Here is a 21,987-nt window from a genome sequence, read left to right on the forward strand (position 1 = left end):
ATCACAAGCCAGGGACAAAATAAATAAATAAGAGGAAACCAGTGACAGCTGCCAGCCATCACCCTCATTTAAAAAAACACACAGTCCACCATGGTCAGCTTTCTGCTGCCCTGATGCCTCGTCTACACACTCGTGTGTGCGCGCACGCGCACGCACACACACATGCACACACACACACGCACGCACGCACTAACAGGCCACAGCCGGGAGAGAGCTCCTCCATCTCAGGGTGGCCCCTGCTCTGAGCTCCCATCACCTTCTCTCCCTTCACCCACCTGCGTGCCCTTCATGTCCCTTCTGGAACCTGCCAAGCTGGGTCTCTCTACCTCGAGGCTTCCAACATGCTATTGTAATGGCTGGACAACTCTCCTGTCAAATCCTCAGCCTACCCTCAGTCACTCCATCAAGTACAGCTCAAAGATCTCCCCCTTCGAGCCCAGCTGGTGTGGCTCAGTGGTTGAATGTTGACCCAGGAACCAAGAGGTTTTTGGTTCGGTTCCCAGGTCAGGGCCTATGCTGGGGTTGCAAGCTCAATCCCCAGTGGGCATGCAGGAGGCAGCTGATCAATGATGTTTCTCTCTCATTGATATTGCTCTCTCCCTCTACCTCTTCCTTCCTCTCTCTCTCCCTCAAAATCAATTAAAACATTTTTAAAAAAAGATCACCCCCTTCCAAAGGCCTTCCCCACACACCCTGACACAGCACCCAGGCAGCCCGTCTCCATCTAACCCTTCAACCATTTCCAGTTCCTTCAAAGTACTCGTCTCTTTGTGAAGTAATGTTATGTTCTGATGTTTTGCTGGTGTGTGATGGGTTCTCCTCCCATCCCTTTCCCACCCCCATCCCCACACCCCACCTCCCCGCCCCAGCCATGCACATTCACACACCCCGAGCACAGGGACTGTCCTGCTCCCTGGGGTCTCCCGGGATGCTTGAACAGTGCCTGGTACCTAGAAAGGCTTCAATATACATGTTCACTGAATGGATGAGTGTTACTGCTTTCATGCCAAGATGACCCACCTAACTTCCCATCAGGACTGGAGTTGCTGTGTCCAGTAAAGGGCGAGGTGGGGACAGTTCCTATTCCCTCTTGTCACAAAGCCGCCTCCAGTTGGCAGCACAGGAATGACCATTCCCCTCGATTCCTTGCGCCAGGCCCTCTGCTAGGCTCTCTGCAGGAACTACATCACTTATCCCTCCGGGTAACATCCTTTCAGCTCTCTTATCCCCATTTAACAGGTAAGAAAGCCAGGGCTCGGAGAAGGAACTTTGTTCACCAACTCACTGAGTTCACCCATAACAGAGCCTGGACTTAGACCTGTTTGAGCTTTTCCCTGGGACTACACCAGAGTGACTGCCATATAATCCAGCAGCTCCACTCTGGGTGTTTATCCAAATAAAACAAAAAGCCACCTGACCGGTTTGGCTCAGTGGATAGCGATTGGCTCAGTGGATAGAGCGTTGGTCCCGGGTTCGATTCCGGTCAAGGGCATGTAGCTGGTTTTCGGGCACATCCCCAGTAGGGGGTGTGCAGGAGGCAGCTGATCGATGTTTCTAACTCTCCTTCTCCCTTCCTCTCTGTAAAAAATCAATAAAATATATTAAAAAAAAAAAAAGCCGACTCCAAAAGCTATCTGCCTCCCCCATGTGCACCGCAGCATTACCTACAACAGCCAAGACATGGAAACAACCTAAGTGATCATTGATGGATGAATGGATAAAGAAAATGTAGTATAATGATGGAGTGTTATTCAGCCATAATAAATAAAGGGGAGTGGGGGGGGGGGGCGCCTGGCCATTGTGGCTCAGTGGTTGAATGTCAACCCATGAACGAGGAGGTCACATTTCGATTCCTGGTCAGGGCACATCCCCAGGTTGTGGGCTCGACCCCAGTAGTGGGCATGCAGGAGGCAACCAATAGATGATTCTCTCTCATCATTGATGTTTCTATCTCTCTCTCCCCTCTCCCTTCCTCTCTGAAATTTAAAAAAAAAAAATACTATATTAAAAAAGAAAAACAAGCTCACAGATACAACGACTAGATTAGGGGCTGCTGGGAGTGGAGGAAGGTCAGGGCTATGGAAATGCGTGAGGAAGATCAAAAGGTGCAATCTTCCTGTTATAAAATATAAGTCATGGGGCTGTAATAACATGCTGCATGGCAACTCTAGTTAGTAATACTGTACTGCATATTTGAAAGTTGCTAAGAGGGTAAGTCTTAAAAGTTCTCATCACAAGAAAATAGATTGGTAACTATGTATGGTGACAGATGTTAACTAGACTTATTGAGGTGATCATTTTTCAATATATACAAATATCAAATCATTATGTTATGCACCTGAAACAAATATAATGCCCTACGTCTACTATACCCCAATTTAAAAGAAACAAAATCCTAGAGCAATTGCCTCATCCCTCTTAAAACCTCCCCTCCCCTCGTTCTGCATCAGGGGCCAGCCTGCCCGGGAAGGGCCCTTTCCACCTCCCCTACACACAGCACCGGGAGAGCTGAAGGAGTTAATGAGGCTGCCCAGCCTCACACCCAAGCTTCCCAGCTAATCATCCCAGCCTTTGAAGGGGATGGGAGGAGGACGGCAGAGCATCATAGGGCAGGCAGTGAGGTTAAGGGACCTCCTCTCTAAGTCCTGTGTGCCAGATATGGAGGGGCAGCCAGGGGCTCCCTCAGACCCTCCACCCTTCCCCGGCACCGATAGGCATCTGCCGCAGCTGGAGGCAGCTGGGCCCAGGCCGCCTGGGACAATGGGGCGGGGTTTCCTGCAGGGACTGCCGCAAGGTGGGAGGCAGGGCCAGGCTGGCCAGCGGAAGGCAGGAACCCCGCTCACCAGGCACCAGCGGAGACGACGGCAGGGACATGCAGGCCCAGGACCCCAGCTGCTGACTCACTGCCTGTCTCAGGGACAAGTCACTTCCGAGGGCACCTTTGTCTCGCAGGGACAGAGCCATGCCACACCCACCCTCAAGGGCTCGGAGGTGATGCCCAGGGAAAGGGAGAAGGAAGGGCGGCTCAGAGCGAGGGATCCTTTCAGGAAAAACGTGGTTTCTCGGCCTTACGAAGCTTCCTGTGCACAGGGCTCTCGGGCCTTCGGAACATCTCAGCTCGACCTTCCCACACCCTGTGAAGTCGGTACTTTTCACATCCCCACTTCACAGATGAGAAAGCTAAAGCTCGAGGGGTCAAATAATTTGCCCAGTCACCTCTAGGCAGCATTTCTCATTGTAAAGCAGAATGAGTTCAGCTCTGCCATCTTCAGTCCTTCCCCTTCACCATCAGCACAACCAGGGGCCCCAAGCTCTCCGGGCCTCCCCAGGGGGAGTGAGGGTGTTTGTACTGCGCACCACTCTGGCCCGGCCAGGAACATGCAGCCTGACACCGCCAAACACACGGCAACATGGGAGCTGGGCTGTCCAGATTATACACGTCCTGCTTTCCCAATTCAGATCTCCGGGCACCGCCTCGGCACTGCCCACACCCACTGCGTGGGGAGGACGGGCGGGGCACCCAGAGATCTGGACTTCAGGCTCAGCGCTGCTGCGCACCAGCACGTGGCCTCCTTCCCCGCTGAGGGGGGCTCGGGTTCAAGAGACCCACAGTGAGCTGGAGACCCCCCTCCCGGCCGGTGCTGAGGAGGTCAGCGGCAGGTCATCCGGGATGTGAGGAAGGACACGGGCAATGTCGGCACTGGTTCAGTGCAGGCCTGCTGGGGACATCGAGGCAGGACAAGTTCAGCAGGATGAGCTCACACAGGACTCGGGCCCTGAGATAGGACCTGAAAGATGAAACAGAGGGCCCGAGACCATGGGATACCAGGACACAGGCTTTATTGGCGATCACCCTGCCGGCCGCCTTCCAGAGGGGAAAGAGAGAGAGAGAGAGAGCTTGAGAGAGAGCTTGCCAGGGTGAGAGTGCCTTTTTAGGGGAGGAAAAGAGGGGACGGGGCTTAGGGCACTCAGCACACGCTGATTGGTGGTTTCGTGTAAGGTACATGGTTAGGGGCCTAGGGATTTAGGAATTGGGGGCTTAGGGTGTATGGCAGGTGCTGATTGGTGGTTCAATGTACAGTCCATATAAGGTGTTCAGGAATGTCAGGCTGCAGGTAGAGTTTACGTCATGCTCCGTCCATCAGTTGGGGGAAGGGAGGATCTATCAGGACCCAGGGGTGAATCGGGCCAGAGTCCATTCTGCCCAACCAGGAGGAGTGCCATCCGGTTCCCTTCCCCTCGATACAATATCCTTGACCATGCGGGTCGTGTATCTGAACCTCATGAACCCCAAAGAGGCTCAGAAAGCACCCAGAACCTCCAGGACCGTTAACAGCAGAAGGAACAGGACCACCCCTCCAGACGACATCACCCCCAGGGCACCGCCTCTGCAGCGCCTGAGCACCGATGCCAGGGCAAGCGTTGGTGCTGAAACTTCAAGCTCGAACGGGGCACTTGGCATCCAGAGCAGAAATCCCGCTGACGTTGCCAGGTACAACCCGGTACCCCCGCAGCCCCTCTGAGGTTCCTGTCCGCTCTATTTTTGTCCCTGTGTCTGGGAAAACTGACTAAATTTCCTTTGATTTGGAACCAAGCCCGACTCTGAAGTTGGGTGGATGTAGCCACACTTCCGCACCCAAGTTTCCGTCGGTTTGAAAACAACGCTGGGTGTTGCAGAAACAGCTGTGCTAACAAGCACAGCCCTTATCTGTCCAGGCCGAGTCCTGCCGGGGTGTCCTGGAGGGAGGGCAGTGACTGAAGAGTGGCCAGCCACACCCAGCGGGGCCAGCGTCACCAAGAGGCTGATTCGTCAGATAAGGAGCCTCACGGAAAACCCTGAGAAAGGGGTGCGAGGGACTCTCCCCCCCAAAACTGCCTCCAGAACATCTTCCAGAAAGACTGGCCTGATGAGCCTCAGGCCACCTGCATCACCACCTGCCCGGCCCTTCCAACGCCCGTGTCTGAATTGGCACAGGTTGGACGTGGGCACCACTTTGAGGGGTCCCGCCTCATTGAACACAGGTGCTCGCTTTCCCATTGACTTTGTGATCAAGCACAAGCCCGGACGGCGGCCCCCGTGTGCTATCACCTGCGTGTCCTCTCCCACCATGCAGGCCCCTCTGCCAATGCCGGGGCCTCGGCCTCTGTCCGCTGCCTCCTGGCCCTCCACCCGCGGCGCAGCAGAGGCACCAGGGGGCCTGGGAAACCACCCTGCCCACCCCAGAGGTCCTGACTCACCTGGTCTGGGATGTGACTCAGGCCCTGGCCTTTTTGCAATGTGCAGCCAGGACTGAGGATCTCCTCTCGAGTTTGGGCATTAACTTGGAGCTAGAGAGATTGCTAACTCAAGGGCTGGGAGGCGGAAAGAGGGAACCCAGGAGAGAGGTGGTGAAACCACTCATGCAGCAACAAAGCACACCATCGGACTGGTGCTGCTGGCGGGGAAGGGGCTTGGCCCAGGCCCCCACCTTCCTCCCTTTCGAAGGAGAGATTGTGAGTTCTGGGCAGGGGAGATATAAAATGTTTATCTGTGAGTGCGGCACGGACACCGGTCAGTCGAGGTGGGTCGCCGACCCTCAGGACGGGTGCCTGCTGAATGCTGGCTCTGAGGCTTCTGTATTCATCCTTCAGAACTTACCTCAACACAATGCTCAATAAACATGATTTTAACAAGATTTTAAAACGTTTTGATTTTTAACTCTCTAGTGCAGGCGTCCTCAAACTACGGCCTGCGGGCCACATGCGGGTGTTTTTGCCGTTTTGTTTTTTTTACTTCAAAATAAGATATGTGCAGTGTGCATAGGAATTTGTTCATAGTTTTTTTTTAACTATAGTCCGGCCCTCCAACGGTCTGAGGGACAGTGAACTGGCCCCCTGTTTAAAAAGTTTGAGGACCCCTGCTAGTTCCTCATTGTGTCCCCTTTTGAGAACACAATGCTTGCTGGTGGCAGGAAATGCAGAGAAGGAAATAAAGAAAGCCGAAGTCATCCGTAATCCACCATCCCCCATCCCGAGACAACCACCAGGCGCCCACACACAGGGGCCTCTCGCCCCGCTGCTCAGAACTTCCACCTGCATCTTTCTCTGCTCGGCTGGCAGGTGCCCGCCCTGATGAGCAGTCAGAGGAAAGGCCCCTGTGTCCCGAAGCCTCCCCAGGTGACGTGCCATCACTCCATCCTGAGGGAAGCGGGAGGGGCAGGAAGTCGTAGCCCCATTTGAAGAGAAAGGGAAAGTGAGCAACCAGTTTGGGATGGGACTTTCCTCGGGCACACTGAGTCAATCAGCAAACATTCCTGGAATGCAAGAAATTTGGGGGGTACATACACCTGACACCCCAGGCTCTGCCCTTGAGGACCTCACTGTACAGTTAAAGAAACCAGACAGACACTCGACACACACATACGTGCACGCGCGCGCGCGCGCGCACACACACACACACACACACACACACACACACAAATACTGAGATTAAATGAGTTAATATCTATAAAGTGCTTACAATAGTACCTCGAACATACTGTTCTCCAAATGTTTGCTGATAGTCTTATTTTTATTTCCCAAGACATTTGGCATGTATGTTCCAAGACAGTGATAAAGCTCAAAGGGCTCTTTGTTTGGAGGGAAGAAAGATTGTGGGGACTTGGGGGGCAGGATGGATTCCCTCCCGGATTCTAAGAGTGGACAAAGACCCCAGTCCTGAGCTTTGCAAACACTCGGGGGCAAAGTCCAGGGCGCGCGCGTGTGTGTGTGTGTGTGTGTGTGTGTGTTTGTGCGCGCGCGCGCACACACACACACACACACAAACACTAACATGGGCAGCAGTTGCAACCAGATCTCTCTGCTTCAAAGTCTTCTTCCCTGCGAGTGGTGGGATGAAGCAGGTGGATGCAGCCTGGGCAGGATTCAGGGGCCACGGACAGGAACAGCACAGCTGTTTCAGGGCCGCTGGTGGCTGGGCAGCCTCCGCCCTGTTTGCTGGGTGAGCCCTGCAGCTGAAGGGAAATCCTGAGGAGCCTGAGGGGCGGCCCTGGGAAAGGCCCCATTACCTTGGAAAGCAGAGGGGTTTTTAGTCTGAGTAAGGAACCGCCCGGGGCTGGCAGCCAGGCCAAGGAACAGGGATGCAGAGGGGGCCAGGATGTCTCCAGGGCAGGGAAGTCTGCTCCTGAGTGCTGCAGGGCAATTGGTGAGTGAAGTGCCCCCTTCCTGACCTCCACAAAACCTCCAGGAAAACCCACACTTCTCCCAGGGCTGGGGGCTGGATAAGGGGCGGGAACAAAGTGCTGGCTGACCCCGAGCCAGGCCTGGGCTTGCAGCAGGGACCTTCCAGGGGCCTCCCTGTTCACACCCAAGATGTTTATGCAAAGGACCTCACAAGGAAACACAACCCACCCCTCACCCCCACCCCTCCACCCCCGCATGTCTGTACATTATCTGTCTTGTTGCTCCAGCCACTGGGTGGTGGATCCTGGAAAGAGTGGGGTAGGAGGGGTGGGCCCACAAGCAATCCCCCGTGATCGGTCCTTATCTGCCCATGACGGGTGTGAGGCCCAGAGCTCCTGGCTCAGCGCCCCCCCCCCCCCCCCCTCCCCCCCCCCCCTGCCACACACACACACACACACCCAGCGGGGCCAGGCCTATAATTCATAGGCTTCAGAGGGGCTTTGGTGGTGAAACCACCGTACTAGCTGGTACCAGCCGCACCCTCCCCCAAGCCCCAGGGATTAGGATGTGGGGGCTATTGCATTCCTCCTGACCACCTCTCCTCCACCCTCTGCCTGTGGGGGCCTCTCGGGCATCTGTGGGCCAGGCCTCAAGGAAGGTCCTGCAGCACTTCAGGCGGAGAAATGAGGAAGTGAGATTGTTTCTCCCCAGGAACCCCAGGCCTTCCTCTGAGACAAGCCCTTTCCCATGGCATCCGCCTCACTGCCCATGAGTCAACCCCAGAGCCTGGAGCCAGGAAGCACCCCCCTAGCCTGGCAGGCCTGGCTCCGCAGCTCCAGGAGAGAAACAGCCAGACAGCAGCCCTGGGCAGGGCCCCCACCCACTGCCCCGTCCCCCGCAAGCCCGGCCTTCTCTGCTCCCTAACGAGGCAGCGTCCTCTGCCCCTATAAGGGCATCTGCTCTACTCGCCCCTCCCCCCCTTCATTCAACCATCAGCTCTTTGAGGGCAGAGCTGTCTGTGCCTTTAGCCCCTACATCCCAGGGCTTGGCACAGGTCACAGCTGGGAAGGGACAGGGGCACTTCCTGGGGCTGCTCTGTGCTCAGGGCCTATCTCTTTCATTCGTCCTCGGCAGGACAAGAAGCTGTCCTGCCTGCTCTCTGCATCGGCAGCCCCGTGTGGGAACCCCTCGGGTGGGGGAAGAGGGGCTGGGCCCTCAGTTGGCCAGCGCTCCCCACACCTCCTGGAGGCTCCCTCCACCACTGCCAGGTCAGAAGCCCACGGAGACCCGGCCAACTCCACAGTCCAAGGGCTGTCTCCCTTGAAGTGCTTCCAGTTAACGTTTCCCCTCCGGACGAGATAAACAAGGCTGGTGACATCAGTGTGGCCACCCGGGGCTTCCAGCCAGGACGATGGTTCACAGAATCCTCTGAATTTGGGTTCGTGTTTTGATGCTTTTGTCTCAGTATCATCAACTCCCCTCCACACCAACCTCAAGAGGTGGGGAGGACAGTTATGCCCGTCTCTATCAGACCCAAGAGAAGACGGAGGCAGGTAAGTTACATGACGTGCCTGAGGATTCACAGCCACCATGTGGCCGCCGAATTAACCCCAGCTCCCGGCTCTTCTCTGTGAACTGTGCACAGGGGAGGGGGCGTGCCCAGCAGGGTCCTCTTCCCCGGCTCCCTGGGATGCTGGAGGCAGGAGGGCGAGGACAGCTGCTCAGTGGGAATCTCGAGGATGGGGATGCACCCCAACACTCCACATCTCCCTACAACAGCCAGCCATTCGCTCCCTCATCAACTCACCTCTGGACCAAGCATCTGCTTGGTACCCAGTACTGTGCTGGCAACAGAGATCCAGGACGTGTGAAAGGATTTCAACCTAAAATGGAACCGGGGTAGGAAACGGAAGCTCTCACACATGCGCCTGCCCAAGAACAGAACTTGAGAACAAACTGAGCCTGGCTGGTGTGTCTCCGCAGTGGAGTGTCGATCCAGGAACCAAGAGGTCACTGGTTGAATCCCTGGTCAGGGGTCAGGGCACATGCCCAGGTTGCAGGAGGCAGCCGATGTGTGATGTTCCTCTCTCGTTGATGTTTCTATCTCTCTATCCCTCTCCCTTCCACACTCTCTCTCTCTCTCTCTAAAAATCAATAAAAACGTATTTTAAATAAATAAAGAAAGAATGTGCTTTAAAAAAAAAAAAAAAAAGAACAAGCTGAGAGGCTGATTTCCTGTAAATGCCTGATTTACAATAGACCAAAACTTACTTCCTGACCAAGGAACCTGCGCCAAGAATCTCTCCCCACCCACAAGCCAAGGAGCTTGCTGCCTGGACACTATTTCCAGGATCCACCACCCATGGATGTGCCCTGCTTGGCGCTCCTTGCCCATACATACAGCCCGCCCCGAACCTCAACAGACTCACCGGTAGCCTGCTGCAGCATGCTTTGTCCAAATTACAACTCCTCTGCTATTCTTGAACAAACTCAATTTCTGGTAATGAGAGCTTCCTCAGTTTACCCCTTTGTTTAGGTTGACAGCTGATGACACTGAAGCCTGGACTACGGGAGTCTAGTCGAGGAACCAGGGAAGGATTCTGGGAAGAAGTCCGTCTCAGGTGAGATCTGAGGGTGAGAGCTGCCTGGCCATGAGGAAGAATATAGTCCCCCATCATCCAGGAGAGATCATTAGCAGGATGTGAGAGGGGTCTAGGGTGCATGTGGAGACTTAAAATTATCAGTCTAGAGATAGATGTCCCAAATCCAACCATATCCCCTAAGAAACAGACCCTAAGTAAGAGTAGCATGCAATTCCTAAACAACTTTCCTATTTTCAGTTACAATCAGCTGACCCTACTTAGCCCTTTTCATATAGAAACCAGAGGCTCAGTGCATAAAATTCGTGCACTGGGAGGGGGGGGTCCCCCAGCGTGGCCTGTGTCCTGTCACAGTGCAAGAGCCCCGCAATCGATCGCCCCAAAGAGGTAGGCTCCACCCACCCATCAAGGGCTCCTCTATGGATTGACCCAAAGAGGTAGGCTGAAGCCAGGGGTCCCACCTCCATGCTGGAGGAGGCGGGACTCCCAGGCAGGCTCCATACCACGCACGCAGCATCAAGCCCAGCCCCGCCCACCTGCGCACACCTGCTGTGCACACAGTCATCTTGTGACAGTGTGAGGGCATCACAGCATGACGATCACTTAGGCTTTTACTAGTAAGGATTACAGGCCCAGCGGCCCCTATCTAGAACATTCTGCCCGGAATCCACCTTCTCCCTAGTCGGCCCTTTTTCCCACCCAGACTGGGTTTGCCTCTGTCTCCTCCACGCTGCCTGCCTCCTTCACACCAGTGCAAGGTCCTCCCATCAATGAGCATCATTTCCTCCTCCCTGTGGCTCCTTTGAGCAGACATCTGGTTCTCTCCTTCCCTTTCTAAGCCAGGCACCTGCCGGTTGCTCTCCCTTCCCTTCCCTGCTCTCCTCTGTACTGCAGGGGGACTGACTCCTGCAAGCCCTATCCCCCAGGGTCTGTGGAGACAGTGTTATCCAGTGAAATTGGAGAACAGGAGAAACACAACAAAACCAGGGCATTTCTCCCCGCTTCTCTATTCTGGGCCTGGTCTGCAGCAGGAGCTGTATCATTGAACTTTTTATCCTCCGTTACAATGAAACACATTAGTCTCTCTTGCATTTTGAATGAAGCTTTTATCTATGCCTGATTTTGCCATCTCATGCACTGGTCTTTTGAAAAATATTGGTTCATTAAATCATAGAAATCTTCCAAGTGTGGGCCCCTTTCATACAATATCAAAAGCGGCTTTCATTACTATCAACACCAATCTCATCAGAAAAGTCTTTAAATATTAGGCAGCTGTCAAGCTCACAGAGGCAGATACAAGTTTTCCCAAATTCCGATTTCTGCCTTAAAGCTGAAATTTTGTAATTGGCAACAAATCAGTTGTTTTCATTGAGGTGACAGTCTCACTTTGTTCATTTTCAAGAATATCTACAAAATATCCAAGTCTAATTAACACAGTTTGTCAGTCATTCTTTCTAGTAAAAAAAAAATAAAATAAGGTTCCACAAAGAGAGCCTCTAATTCAGCTCACAGTGCAGAAAAAAAAAACCAAACACATCACATGCTTCTTCCTTAAGACAACCCTCATTTCAGTGCATTCTGCATGCTTCCTATGTCATCACACAGAAAAAATATAAGGACTCATAGGTGAAGATTTAATAAAATTAATACTTATTACAGCTTCATCAAAAACATTACATGAAACGGGCTTTTTTTTTTTTTTTTTTTTTTGCCTTAATTGATGCTAAAGCACCAGCCTAAGAGGCATATCCTCATTTTTTTTTATTTTTTAAGATTTTTTTTATTGAAAATGTTTTTATTTTTTGAGAGAGAGGAAAGGGAGAGGGAGAGAGGGAGAGAAACATCAATGTGAGAACAAGACATCAATCAGCCGAAACCGGTTTGGCTCAGTGGATAGAGCATCGGTCTGCAGACTGAAAGGTCCCAGGTTTGATTCCGGTCAAGGGCATGTACATTGGTTGCGGGCACATCCCCTGTGGGGGGTGTGCAGGAGGCAGCTGGTCGATGTATCTCTCTCATCAATGCTTCTAGCTCTCTATCCCTCTCCCTTTCTCTCTGTGAAAAATCAATAAAATATATTTATAAAAAAAAAAAAGACATCAATCAATCGGCTCCTCCCACATGTCCCTACTAGGCCTACTAGGGATTGGGCCTGCAACCCAGGCATGTGCCCTGACCCAGAACTTGCAACCTTTGGGTGCACTGAACAATGACCAACCCACTGAGCCACACCAGCCAGAGTGAATACCCACATTTGATTATTGCACTTTACATATATTGTGGGTTATTTTTTTTTCTCTCACAAATTGAAGGTTTATGGCAACCTTGTGTCGAGAAAATCTGTTGGCACCATTTTTCCAACAGTCTCAGATGACGGTTGGCATTTTTTTAGCAATATGGTAGTTTTTAACTAAGGTATGTACATTGTTTTTTAGACATAATGTAATTACACACTTAATAGACTACACTATAGAGTGAACATAATTTTTATATGTACGTGCTGGAAAATCAAAAAAATTGTGAGACTGTCTTTATTTCCATATTTGCTTTATTGCAGTAGTCTTGAATCAAACCCACCCTATTTCTCCAAGCCATGACTGTATAGCATTCTGACATTGTTTAAAATGCATGTATTTATTTTTCTCCTTTTATTGAGTTTATTGGGGTGACCCTTATTAACAAAATTATACAGGTTTCCAGTGCCCAATTCTATAAGACATCATCTGCTCACCGTATTGTGTGTTCACCACCCCAAGTCAAGTCTCTATCCATCACCATTTATCCCCCCAAACCCTCCTCCACTCCCTTCCACCCTGCCCTCCCCTGGCAATCCCCACACTGTTGTCCATGCCCATTGTTTAAAATTTATTTATTTATTTATTTTTTACAGAGAGAGAAACATCAATTTGTTGTTTCACTTATTTATGCATTCATTTGTTGATTCATACATGTGCCCTGATCAGAGATTGACCCCGAAACCTTGGCATTTCTGGACAATGCTCTAACCAACTGAGCTACCCGGCCAGGGAAGCATTATGACATTTTGTAAAATTATTTACAAAACTTTCTTCTTCACTGATGGACTAGGTATTTATTTCCCATTTGTCCCTCCAGATCCACTCTCCACCCTAAACCCCACCCAGGAGGCTGATATGTAGGGACTACATGAATATTTTCCCCCTGGCACCTGGGTGGGTTCAGCCACCGGGAAACACCAAGGGATGGGAACATGGGAAGAGAGTGAGACTAGGATATTTGTTCCTTGGCCTCCCCCTCCCTCAGGTCACCATGGTTTGCCTGTGTGCCTGCCAGGCAGCCCTCTCCATACACAGGTCGCCCAGGTTCTCTCTATGGCTCCCAGCTCTTACTAACCGGGGTGGGGGGTACTGTACCATCTCTTGGTTTCTTTTAACCCTGCACATCTGTTTTAAACAGTCTTTTTATTAACCTCTCTGCAGTGATCTTTGTGCATGGCATCATTTTCCTGCAGAGACCCTGACTGCCCATCAGCTCCCCAGCTTCGTGGTCCAGGCTGCACTGCCTCTGGCCAGTCCTTCCTTCATCAATGGCTGTTCTTTTCTCACCTACCTGCAGTGACCCTGGATTTATTTATGGTCCATTCCTCTTTTCTTCACACACTCCTTTCCTCAGACACTCCTCCTCCTTCACCATTTCATTGGGTCATATGTATGTGAGGAAAGGAATAGATAGATAGATAGATAGATAGATAGATAGATAGATAGATAGATAGATAGATAATAGATAGATCAAATGATAGCATATAAAACACCATCCTGGTTTTTAACTTTTATTACATACTAGAGGCCTGGTGCACAAAATTCATGCATGGGGGGGGCGCCTCAGTCCAGCCTGCACCCTCTCCAATCTGGGATTCCTCTCACAATCCAGGACTGCTGGCTCCCAACTGCTCACCTGCCTGCCTGCCTGATTGCCCCTAACCGCTTCTGCCTGCCAGCCTGATCACCCCCTAACCACTCCCCTGCCAGCCTGATCGATGCCTAACTGCTCCCCTGCCGGCCCAATTGCCCCTAACTGCCCTCCCCTGCCAGCCGGGTCACCCTCAACTGTCCTCCCTTGCTGGCCCGGTCACCCCTAACTGCCCTCCCCTGCAGGCCTGGTTCCCCCCAACTGCCCTCCCCTGCAGGCCTGGTCACCCCTGACTGCCCTCCCCTGCAGGCCTGATCACCCACAACTGCCCTCCCCTGCCAACCATCTTGTGGTGGCCATCTTGTGTCCACATGGGGGCGGCCATCTTGCGTGTTGGAGTGATGGTCAATTTGCATATTACCTTTTTATTATATAGGATTAGTTCTAGACCAATAACATAAAAATAACATCATAACTACCACATGCGAATGACCCAACTTAATAAAGAGAACGTTACCATGGCATTTGAAGCACCTTTGTGCCCTCTTAGTCACACCCTTTTGCACCCTCCACCTGCGGCAGAGTAGTCTTCTGAATTATTTTATTTATTTTAATCTTGCTTTTCAGTGTACTTTCAATACTTATGTACACATCCCTCAAAAACTCTTTTTAGAGAGTATGTTTTTTAAGTTGGATACTTTTTTCTGTTTGCTAGTTTTTTTGTCCACGTATGGAGGCTATTCCAAACCATTAATACCAATCATAGCCAATGAGCATCAGGGGGTTCTACTTGGCACATCCAGGCAATCTTCAACTTGCAGGATGTCATCTTAAATATGTAATCGGAGGGAAAGGAGCATGGACAATACCACGTCACTTCTGCTCACATCGCAGTCTTCAGGACTCCTATCACCCAAAACTAGCTGCAAGGGTATCTGGGGAATGTAGTCTTGCTATGTGCTTAGGAAGAGAAAAATGAAGCTGGATTTGGTGAACACATTGCATTGTCTCTGCCTCTCCAACATAGAAGTGTCCCCTGTGACATAGGCTGTTTGCTCCTTAGAGGAATGGGTCCTGTTTAGTGTGACACTATTTCTCTCCTAGAAAGCTCTAATGGACTTTTGTAATGTTCTCTTCTGGACCCACACAAGAAATGACGATTCCCTGTTTCTTCATGCTCCTGGGTGACTAGATTTTAGGGATCTTCTTTCTTTCCCTGGAGCCTACAGAACTAAAAGAAGTGATTTTAGAACTGCAGGGGGCTTTTCCCAGCCCCAGGTTCAAGGCTCTGTCCCAGAAAACTTCCAAACACAGAGCCTGGGCACTGCCCAGCAGTAAACTGCTATAGGCTAAGAGTGTATGGGGCTGAATATTTATCCTCATTCATCTACTCACTAATTACCACATACCAGGCACTGTTCTAAGTGCTGGGGCGTAGTTAGGTGAATAAACGCGTCTCGGCCCTTATTCTAGCCAAGTCCAGGAGAGAAGCACAAAAGCAGGTGATAGAGTTCAGGGTGGCTGAGGAAGATTATTCACCCACGTGACCCTCTCCTGGGCTAAGATGCAGACTGCAGCTGGCGAGGGGAGCGGTGGGGCTAGACAGGGGAGAGTGGGAGGCAAAAGGGGGAAGGGAGAAAATGGTTCAAAGAGTGTGTAGGGGAGGGAGGCCATTGGGGCCAGCCCTTGCCTGGGGCTCACCTGGGGTTCATCTCCTCCACCTCTAGGCTTTTCTCCAGGGGGCCTCCTGCCCCAAGCTTGTCAGCTTCTGAGTCTGCCGGCTGCCTCGGAGGCCTGGGCAGGGCCCAAGGAGGCCTCTGAGGAAGAGAGATGGCTGAACGTGAACCCACCAGTGGCCCAAGATGACCTGGGTGGGATCACTTGTCTCTTTCTGATAGAAAAGTGAAAACAGAACAGCATCTTCCCATCTTCCCCGTAAATCAAGTGGCCCCCTGAGGCAGCCGTCATTTTGACAGGGCTGGCCATGCAAGGCCTCAGGACTGCTCCCCAGGGCCTGCCTGTCAATGAGCTCAGGAGAAAAACAAGTCCCAGGGAGCAGTGAGTCACCACTGCATGACAACGGCAGCCGCCCAGCCTGGGACTGAGAACAGGCACCAAGGAGGGCTGATAGAGGGCTGCTCCGCAGGCAAGGGGCCCGGACAGCTGGGCAGGAGACACTCCGCCTTGACTCTTCCTGGTGTCACACAGCTCATCCCAGAAGGCCACCACTCCACCTCTACCTTGCCACACCCAGCTCAACCTTTCAGGCCCCCTTGTCCATGATGTCTTCATTAATTCTCTTGCCGGAATGGGAAAAATTTGCTCATTCATTCACTTATCAGCAAACATAGATTGAACCTTCCATGTAGTAATGGATACAGAAAAATAAAACAATTCTTCCTTTATGGGGATCACATCCCACTGGAGCAGATAAGGAACTAAGTGTGAAGAGTGTTGGATGTATGTGTCCAAATGCAATTATGTACACATGTGTGTAAGCGTGTGGGTACATGTCAATACACCTCACACATGAGGTGTGAGCACCTGGGAGGCCACTCGCCGAGCCTGGGCTGTTTGGAGGGGTGGGAGGGACCTGCCAGGCAGAGTGAAAGAGCTCTCAAGAGTCCACAAGAGTGAAAATGAAGAAAGTAAGGCCACCATCTCATCTAATTATACTAAATAAAACATCAGCCATAACTTGCTTCTCCATTATATTGTAACCAAGGGCATATCCACATCCAATATCCCATTAACATGCTGACCAGGGGCAAACAGAGGCCTACTATCCATCTGTTTTGTTTTCACTATACATCTGATGATCAATTGTTCAGTGGGGAAGGCCTGGGAAATAAGTATAAGGAATTTCAAATGTAGTAAAAGGTATAAAAGTAGGGTCACCCACGGTCCCAGTTTTAGCTTCAAAAGTTCTGCATCCGGGTAAATCCTTTGTTCCCCAGTAAACCAGGATGACTGATCACCCTAGAAAATAAGACAGAGGGAGAAGAGAGAGGAAGGCAGGGATCTGGCTAAGTGATCAGTTAACCACCTTGGGAAGGTGACGGTTGGCTGCAGGTGGGCAGAGAGAGGGGTCTATCTAGGCCCTAGATTCTAGGGGAAGGAGGCTCTTCCTTTGGAAGCATTAAACCCACCCCCCATTGTCACCCACTAACCCCCCAACCCCTCCTGATTGCCCCCAGCCATTGTCATCTGTCCCTGATTTGAAGCCCCGCCCAGCCCCCAGCAAGGCTGCCGCTCATCCTCACCGCTCAGTGACCTTGGGGAGGGCATGCTGGGATTCTATCCCCTTCACACAGAGAGAGCACCTGGCATCCTCCCTTGTCTCACAACATAGGCCCCACTGGAGCTGGGCTTTGGCGATGTTCAATGTTGCCAAGCAGCTGTCTTTAACCCGTTCCTGCCCAGCCCGCCAGCTTACTCCCTGCACACATCAACCCCTTCATCCACTTTCTGTCCTCCAGCTCCGGCCTTGACTAAGGGGGTCGGGGCAGCTTAAGCTATGGACAATATGACTCTGCAAGTCTCCCCCTCTGAGAGGGGCATCCAAGCCTCTCCCCCCTCTCCATCCAACCCTGCTGGCCAACACAGGGTCAGGAGGAGTAGCAATGTTGTTCCACCAAGACCATGCGTCCGCCGGACCCCACGTCGGCCCGTGAGCCACCAGTCACGCTCAATGCCGCCTCTGTGGCGAGGTGGCTTGTGAAAAGCCCCTGTGTTGTGGCTCCCGGCTCCAGTGAGGTCTTCGATACAAGGTCTCCATTCATGTAGGCTGGCCCTCCTCGGCCGCACAGGCGCCCCTGCTCCCTGAGAAAGCTGCCTGGGGTTCGGGTGGATCTTCCCCTCAGCCTCCACCAAGTGCCTGCTGCCGAGTTCCCTCCTCCACCTGCAGGGCCTTCTGTCTGCCTCCTGGGAGGTGCTGACCAGGGCTCAGAGCGGCAGGCCCTGGCATGCACACTGGCCCGCAGATCTTTGGGGAGCCTGTGCCTCTCTGTCAACCGTCACCCAAGCTCCTGGCTGCCACGAAATGCCAATGAGAGGACAGGGACAACGAAGCATGCATTAGCTGAAAGAATGAGACAGAGGGCCGAAAAGCCAGGACTACAGGCTTTATTAGAGGAGAAGGACCCTGCCGGGCTGCCTCGCAAGGGGAGAACAGGCACTCGTGCAGAGGTGAACATGCCTTTTAAGAGGAGGAAAGGGAAGGGATGGGGCTTAGGGTACTCGGCACACGCTGATTGGTGGTTTTATATAAGGCACATGATTAGGTACTTAGGAATCAAGAGCTTAGGGTATTTGGCTGATTGGTGGCTCAATGTATAGTCCATATAAGGTGCCTGGTTAGGTGCTCAGGAATGTCCAGGCCGCAGGTGCAGGTTATGTCATACTCCATCCATCAGTTGGGGGAAGGGAGGATCTATCAGTAGACACTTTTTCCTCCTCCGGTGAGCTGAGGGGAAGAAAAAGAGCTGTCTGAAAGGCACCCGCCTCGAGGGACCAAATGGACAGTCAATTCTGAGGAATGGGCTGCTGGCAGGGACCACATTGGCTAAGAGTCAATTCGTTGGGTTTTGAAGCGCGTGCATCTTGGCGAGTCCTAAACTATTCTGCAGAGTATGCATGCTCCCAGCAGCGGACAGAGCTGTGGGTCTCCAACTTGACCGTGTACTGGAATCATCTGTGGAGCACAGACTGCTGGGCCCAGCCCCAGAGTGAGTGGTTCATTGGGAGAGGGGTGGGACCCAGGAGTTTGCATTCCTACTCAGTTCCCAGGTGATGCTGGTGCTGTGGTCAGAAGACCTCACTTTGAGAATCATCAAAATAGGGTCCCCCTACCCTCAAGGGAGATTCCAAGTCACTTAACGCTACCAATACCCACTTGAGTTCCCTGAGACACTTTCAGAGCAAAAACTGCCCACAAATGCGATGAATGCAGACTGAATACATCAGAATTGAGGGGATTCGAGGAAACACATCAGAACTGAGGGAAGACCTTTGTTGAGTGCTTACTTTTCATGCTCTCCTCACCTCACATGACTGTCATCAAGGCCTGTAAGGTGACTAATCACTTCCCTGCTTCACAGATGAGAAAAAAAGTGGCTCCACGGTCCGTCACTTCCCCAAGGGGAAGCGAACACAAGGCCTGCCTGACATCAAAGAGGAGGTGGGGTTTGTCAGAGAAGCTTCCTAGAGGAAAAGTAGCTCAAACTAGATGGTGAACAAGATGAGCAGTGAAGAGGAGTAGGGAGCTTGCGAAATGCCGAAATGCCGTATTGAAATGGGGGAAGAGAAGGAGGGGAGGAGAGGAGGTGTCCTCCATGGTGGGTGGGATAAGAGTCAGGAAAGTGAGAACAGGGGAGGGGTGAGATAAGTGAGAAGTTGGCAGGTGAAGGGCAGTGGGTGGTGAGTCGTACGCAGAGGCTGGAAAGAGCGGATCCTGGACTGCTGCCCACACCAAGAGCCCAGGGGCTGATCCGGTGGCCAGAAGGTGCTGCTACAGGGTCTACAGTTGGCAATGGCCTGACTCTTCTGGCAGCCAGATGGGAACCAGGAGAGCCTGAGGCAGGACTACCGAGTGGTAGATCAAGGCAGTCCATGAGCAAGGCAATTTCCCTGATACTGTCCTGTGGTAACTGAGTACTTCCACACAGATTGCGTAACCCAGCTGTTATCACTGCCAACCACTCCTCCAAAGATTACTATGGGTGGTCATCTTTTCCGTTTTTCCTCACTTTCTGAGGAGTCACAGTGACCCCCAAAAATCCAGATGCTTCAAAGAAGGGGGCGAGTGTCAAATAAACGTGACAGTGAGGGCTGGCAGGGGTGTGTCCAGACGGCCAAGGACCCCTTAAAGGCATCTTAAAATGAGCTCTCTCCCAGTCTCTACACTCCTATGCTGTCCTGGAAGCTTCGGCCCTTTTGTTCAGCCTCCAAAGCAGGAAAACTTAAGAATCCTGAGCCCAATGAGGGCTCTTCTTACAGGCCTCTGTCGGAAAGTGAAGATGGCCCAACTGCCCTGGAGAAGGTGGGTGCATCCGCTGCTCCACCGCCACCAGGGCGGCTGCACTTGGAGAAGGTGGGGGGAGAGTGGGGAGGGCGAGGGAGGGCGAGCGTGGACTGCCTGGTGCAAACCGTCCCACCAGGTCCTGGGGCCCCCTCACCAGGCCCATCCGGGTTCACAGAAGTATCTTCTTACAGCACAAGAGCATGAGGCTGAGCAGGGAGATTCCTAATGTCATTGCTCCTTAGAAACAAGCTTTTATCAAGTGGGCAACAGGCCAGGCCTGACCCAGAGAAGAAAGCGCCCTGCGCATCCGCAGTGCCCTCGGAGTTGAGCCAGAGGGTGGGGGAGATGCCCTTTGAAGGAGCCTCCTTGGAAATTCCTCACATTTTTTGGCCTTTGTCTCTGGGCATTGAGATGGAGATCCAAGTTAAACTCTGCAGAGACCTCCCAGTCTCTCCTTTGCATTCAAAAGGAAGACCCCAGCAGAGAGCTGAAAGAATTTGGTGCCTGTTTTCTCATCTCCGTGACCAACGGAGTCACTTGGGGTGCAGGGTATAGCGGAAAGATTGCGTTTCTTTTGCTTCTTTACCGTATCTTCTTCTCTCACTTCTTGCCCCAGCCCCAGGCCTGTCACCAGTGATGTAACTGCCATGCCCATCTCTAAGACGAGCTAGGGGTTCCCAGGGACCATCCAAGGCACCTGTGTGCTGGTAGACATGACTGGGAGCCCTCAAGCAAACCTCAGTGGGCTTGGATGTCTCACTCCTACCACCTCCCAACGTGGAGAAGTGTTTGGCCTTCTTCTCCTACTTCCCATCCCGGGGAAGGTGAGGGCATCAAAGGTGAGAGTCAGAGCATGTTCAGTGTAAGAGCATTCATAAGGGACAGGGACATCGTGGCCGGGCTCCGTCAGTAGATTAGCCGGAGCCCCCTTTGGCCAGTAATTTCAGATTTCCACACACCTCTGTCCAGTAAGGCTTTGCAGTTGTTGTGACCGAGGGTCCCTCTGTCACCAATTTGAGATCCATGTTGTTTTGTTCCCCCTGAACTGGCACCCCTCCCACCAGATACCACTTTGCATCCAAATCAACAGATTCACTAGTAGCTGCGGGAGGAGAGGAAGCGGGCAGCCCCCCTGCTGTGACTCGTATCACAGCCTGCCCTGACCACCACCGGTTGAGTTTCTTTGCCCACTCCCTTCCTGATTCCTGATTCTGTCCAGATCAGCTGTGCTCAGAAGGACTTGTGTCAGCGTATCCTTTTTGTGACCAAAATGAAGTCTTCATCAAGGTACACTGGCCCAAAGGAGGGAAGACACTACAGACAAAACGAAGCAGAAACTTCTTTGACAGTTAGTCCCACAGTACTTTCCCAACCATCCCTCTCAGAAACCCTTGTACCTATTGCCAGGTTTTGGCCCCACCAGCCCTGCCCCACAGGCCTGATCTCCCTCCAAGAGGTAAAAACAAAACAAAACAAACAAAAAAAAAAACTGACCTAAGTTAAAGCAGCAGCCATTGATAATGCCAGAAGAACCATTAACTCCCTGCATGATTTCAGGTGAATCGCTTAACCTCTGAGCTTCCGTTTTCTCCTCTGAAAAGTTACAGGCCTGTACAAGGAGGCCTCTAAGGTCCCTGCTTCCAGACATGACAGCCTAAGGCTCGGGTGTGAGCTCTGCCTCTGACCACAGGAGCAACTCATCCCTTCCTCCCTTCAGCTGTTCAGGTGCAGGACCTGGCCCGTAGGACTGGCTGTGGCTGGAATCCAGTAGCCATTCCTTTGTGGTCCCAATCCCCATGTGGGTGGCTGGAGGTCAAAACCACAGGCAGACAGCCACCCTTCTGTGCCACGTGGGCTCCAAAACCCGACTGGCCACTTCACCAGGCACTGAGGGGTGTCACTGTGTTCCCGGAGGTAGGGACCCATCTGAGTGCTGAAACCACTGACTAAAGAGACACTCAGAACTCATCTGGGTTCTAGCAACCTCTCCAAAAGCAAGTCTACTCCTGTTCTCCTTTCTTTTGCTTTTTAACCTCAAGGAGCACATTTCCCTATAAAAAGGGATTGTATTGAATGGGCTAGCCATAGTATTTCCCCCCTCTCCTCTCCTGCACATGAGCACAGCAGCGACTTTACCAGAACAACCCAAACATCCAGAAAGATCCCCCTTTTCTTCTTCTCATGCCAAGCCCGTCTCACCCGCCTGTATGAAGGGGCGATGCAGTGTTCGTCCTCTTAAGCCGCCAGGTCTCTTCAGATCTCTGCTCCTTTCCGTGCCTGTGTGTGCTGTGTCTTGCTCTGTATGCATTAGTCTGT

The 21,987-nt window shown here is 52.2% G+C and overlaps 1 protein-coding gene across 1 annotated transcript in view; it reads left to right on the plus strand.

Annotated features, from left to right (window-relative positions):
• Window positions 1-4,259: 4,259 nt before the first annotated feature.
• The window catches only part of PODXL (podocalyxin like), an 86,309-nt gene continuing 68,581 nt past the window's right edge, over window positions 4,260-21,987 (plus strand). The window contains exons 1-3 of the mRNA XM_028159083.2: window positions 4,260-4,502; window positions 8,627-8,714; window positions 19,592-19,740. Of these exons, the coding sequence (XP_028014884.2) occupies window positions 4,260-4,502; window positions 8,627-8,714; window positions 19,592-19,740 (480 nt within the window). The remainder of the gene's footprint in view (window positions 4,503-8,626; window positions 8,715-19,591; window positions 19,741-21,987) is intronic.

Source organism: Eptesicus fuscus, chromosome 14, assembly GCF_027574615.1.
Source record: "Eptesicus fuscus isolate TK198812 chromosome 14, DD_ASM_mEF_20220401, whole genome shotgun sequence".
In the NCBI taxonomy this organism is placed as follows: domain Eukaryota; kingdom Metazoa; phylum Chordata; class Mammalia; order Chiroptera; family Vespertilionidae; genus Eptesicus; species Eptesicus fuscus.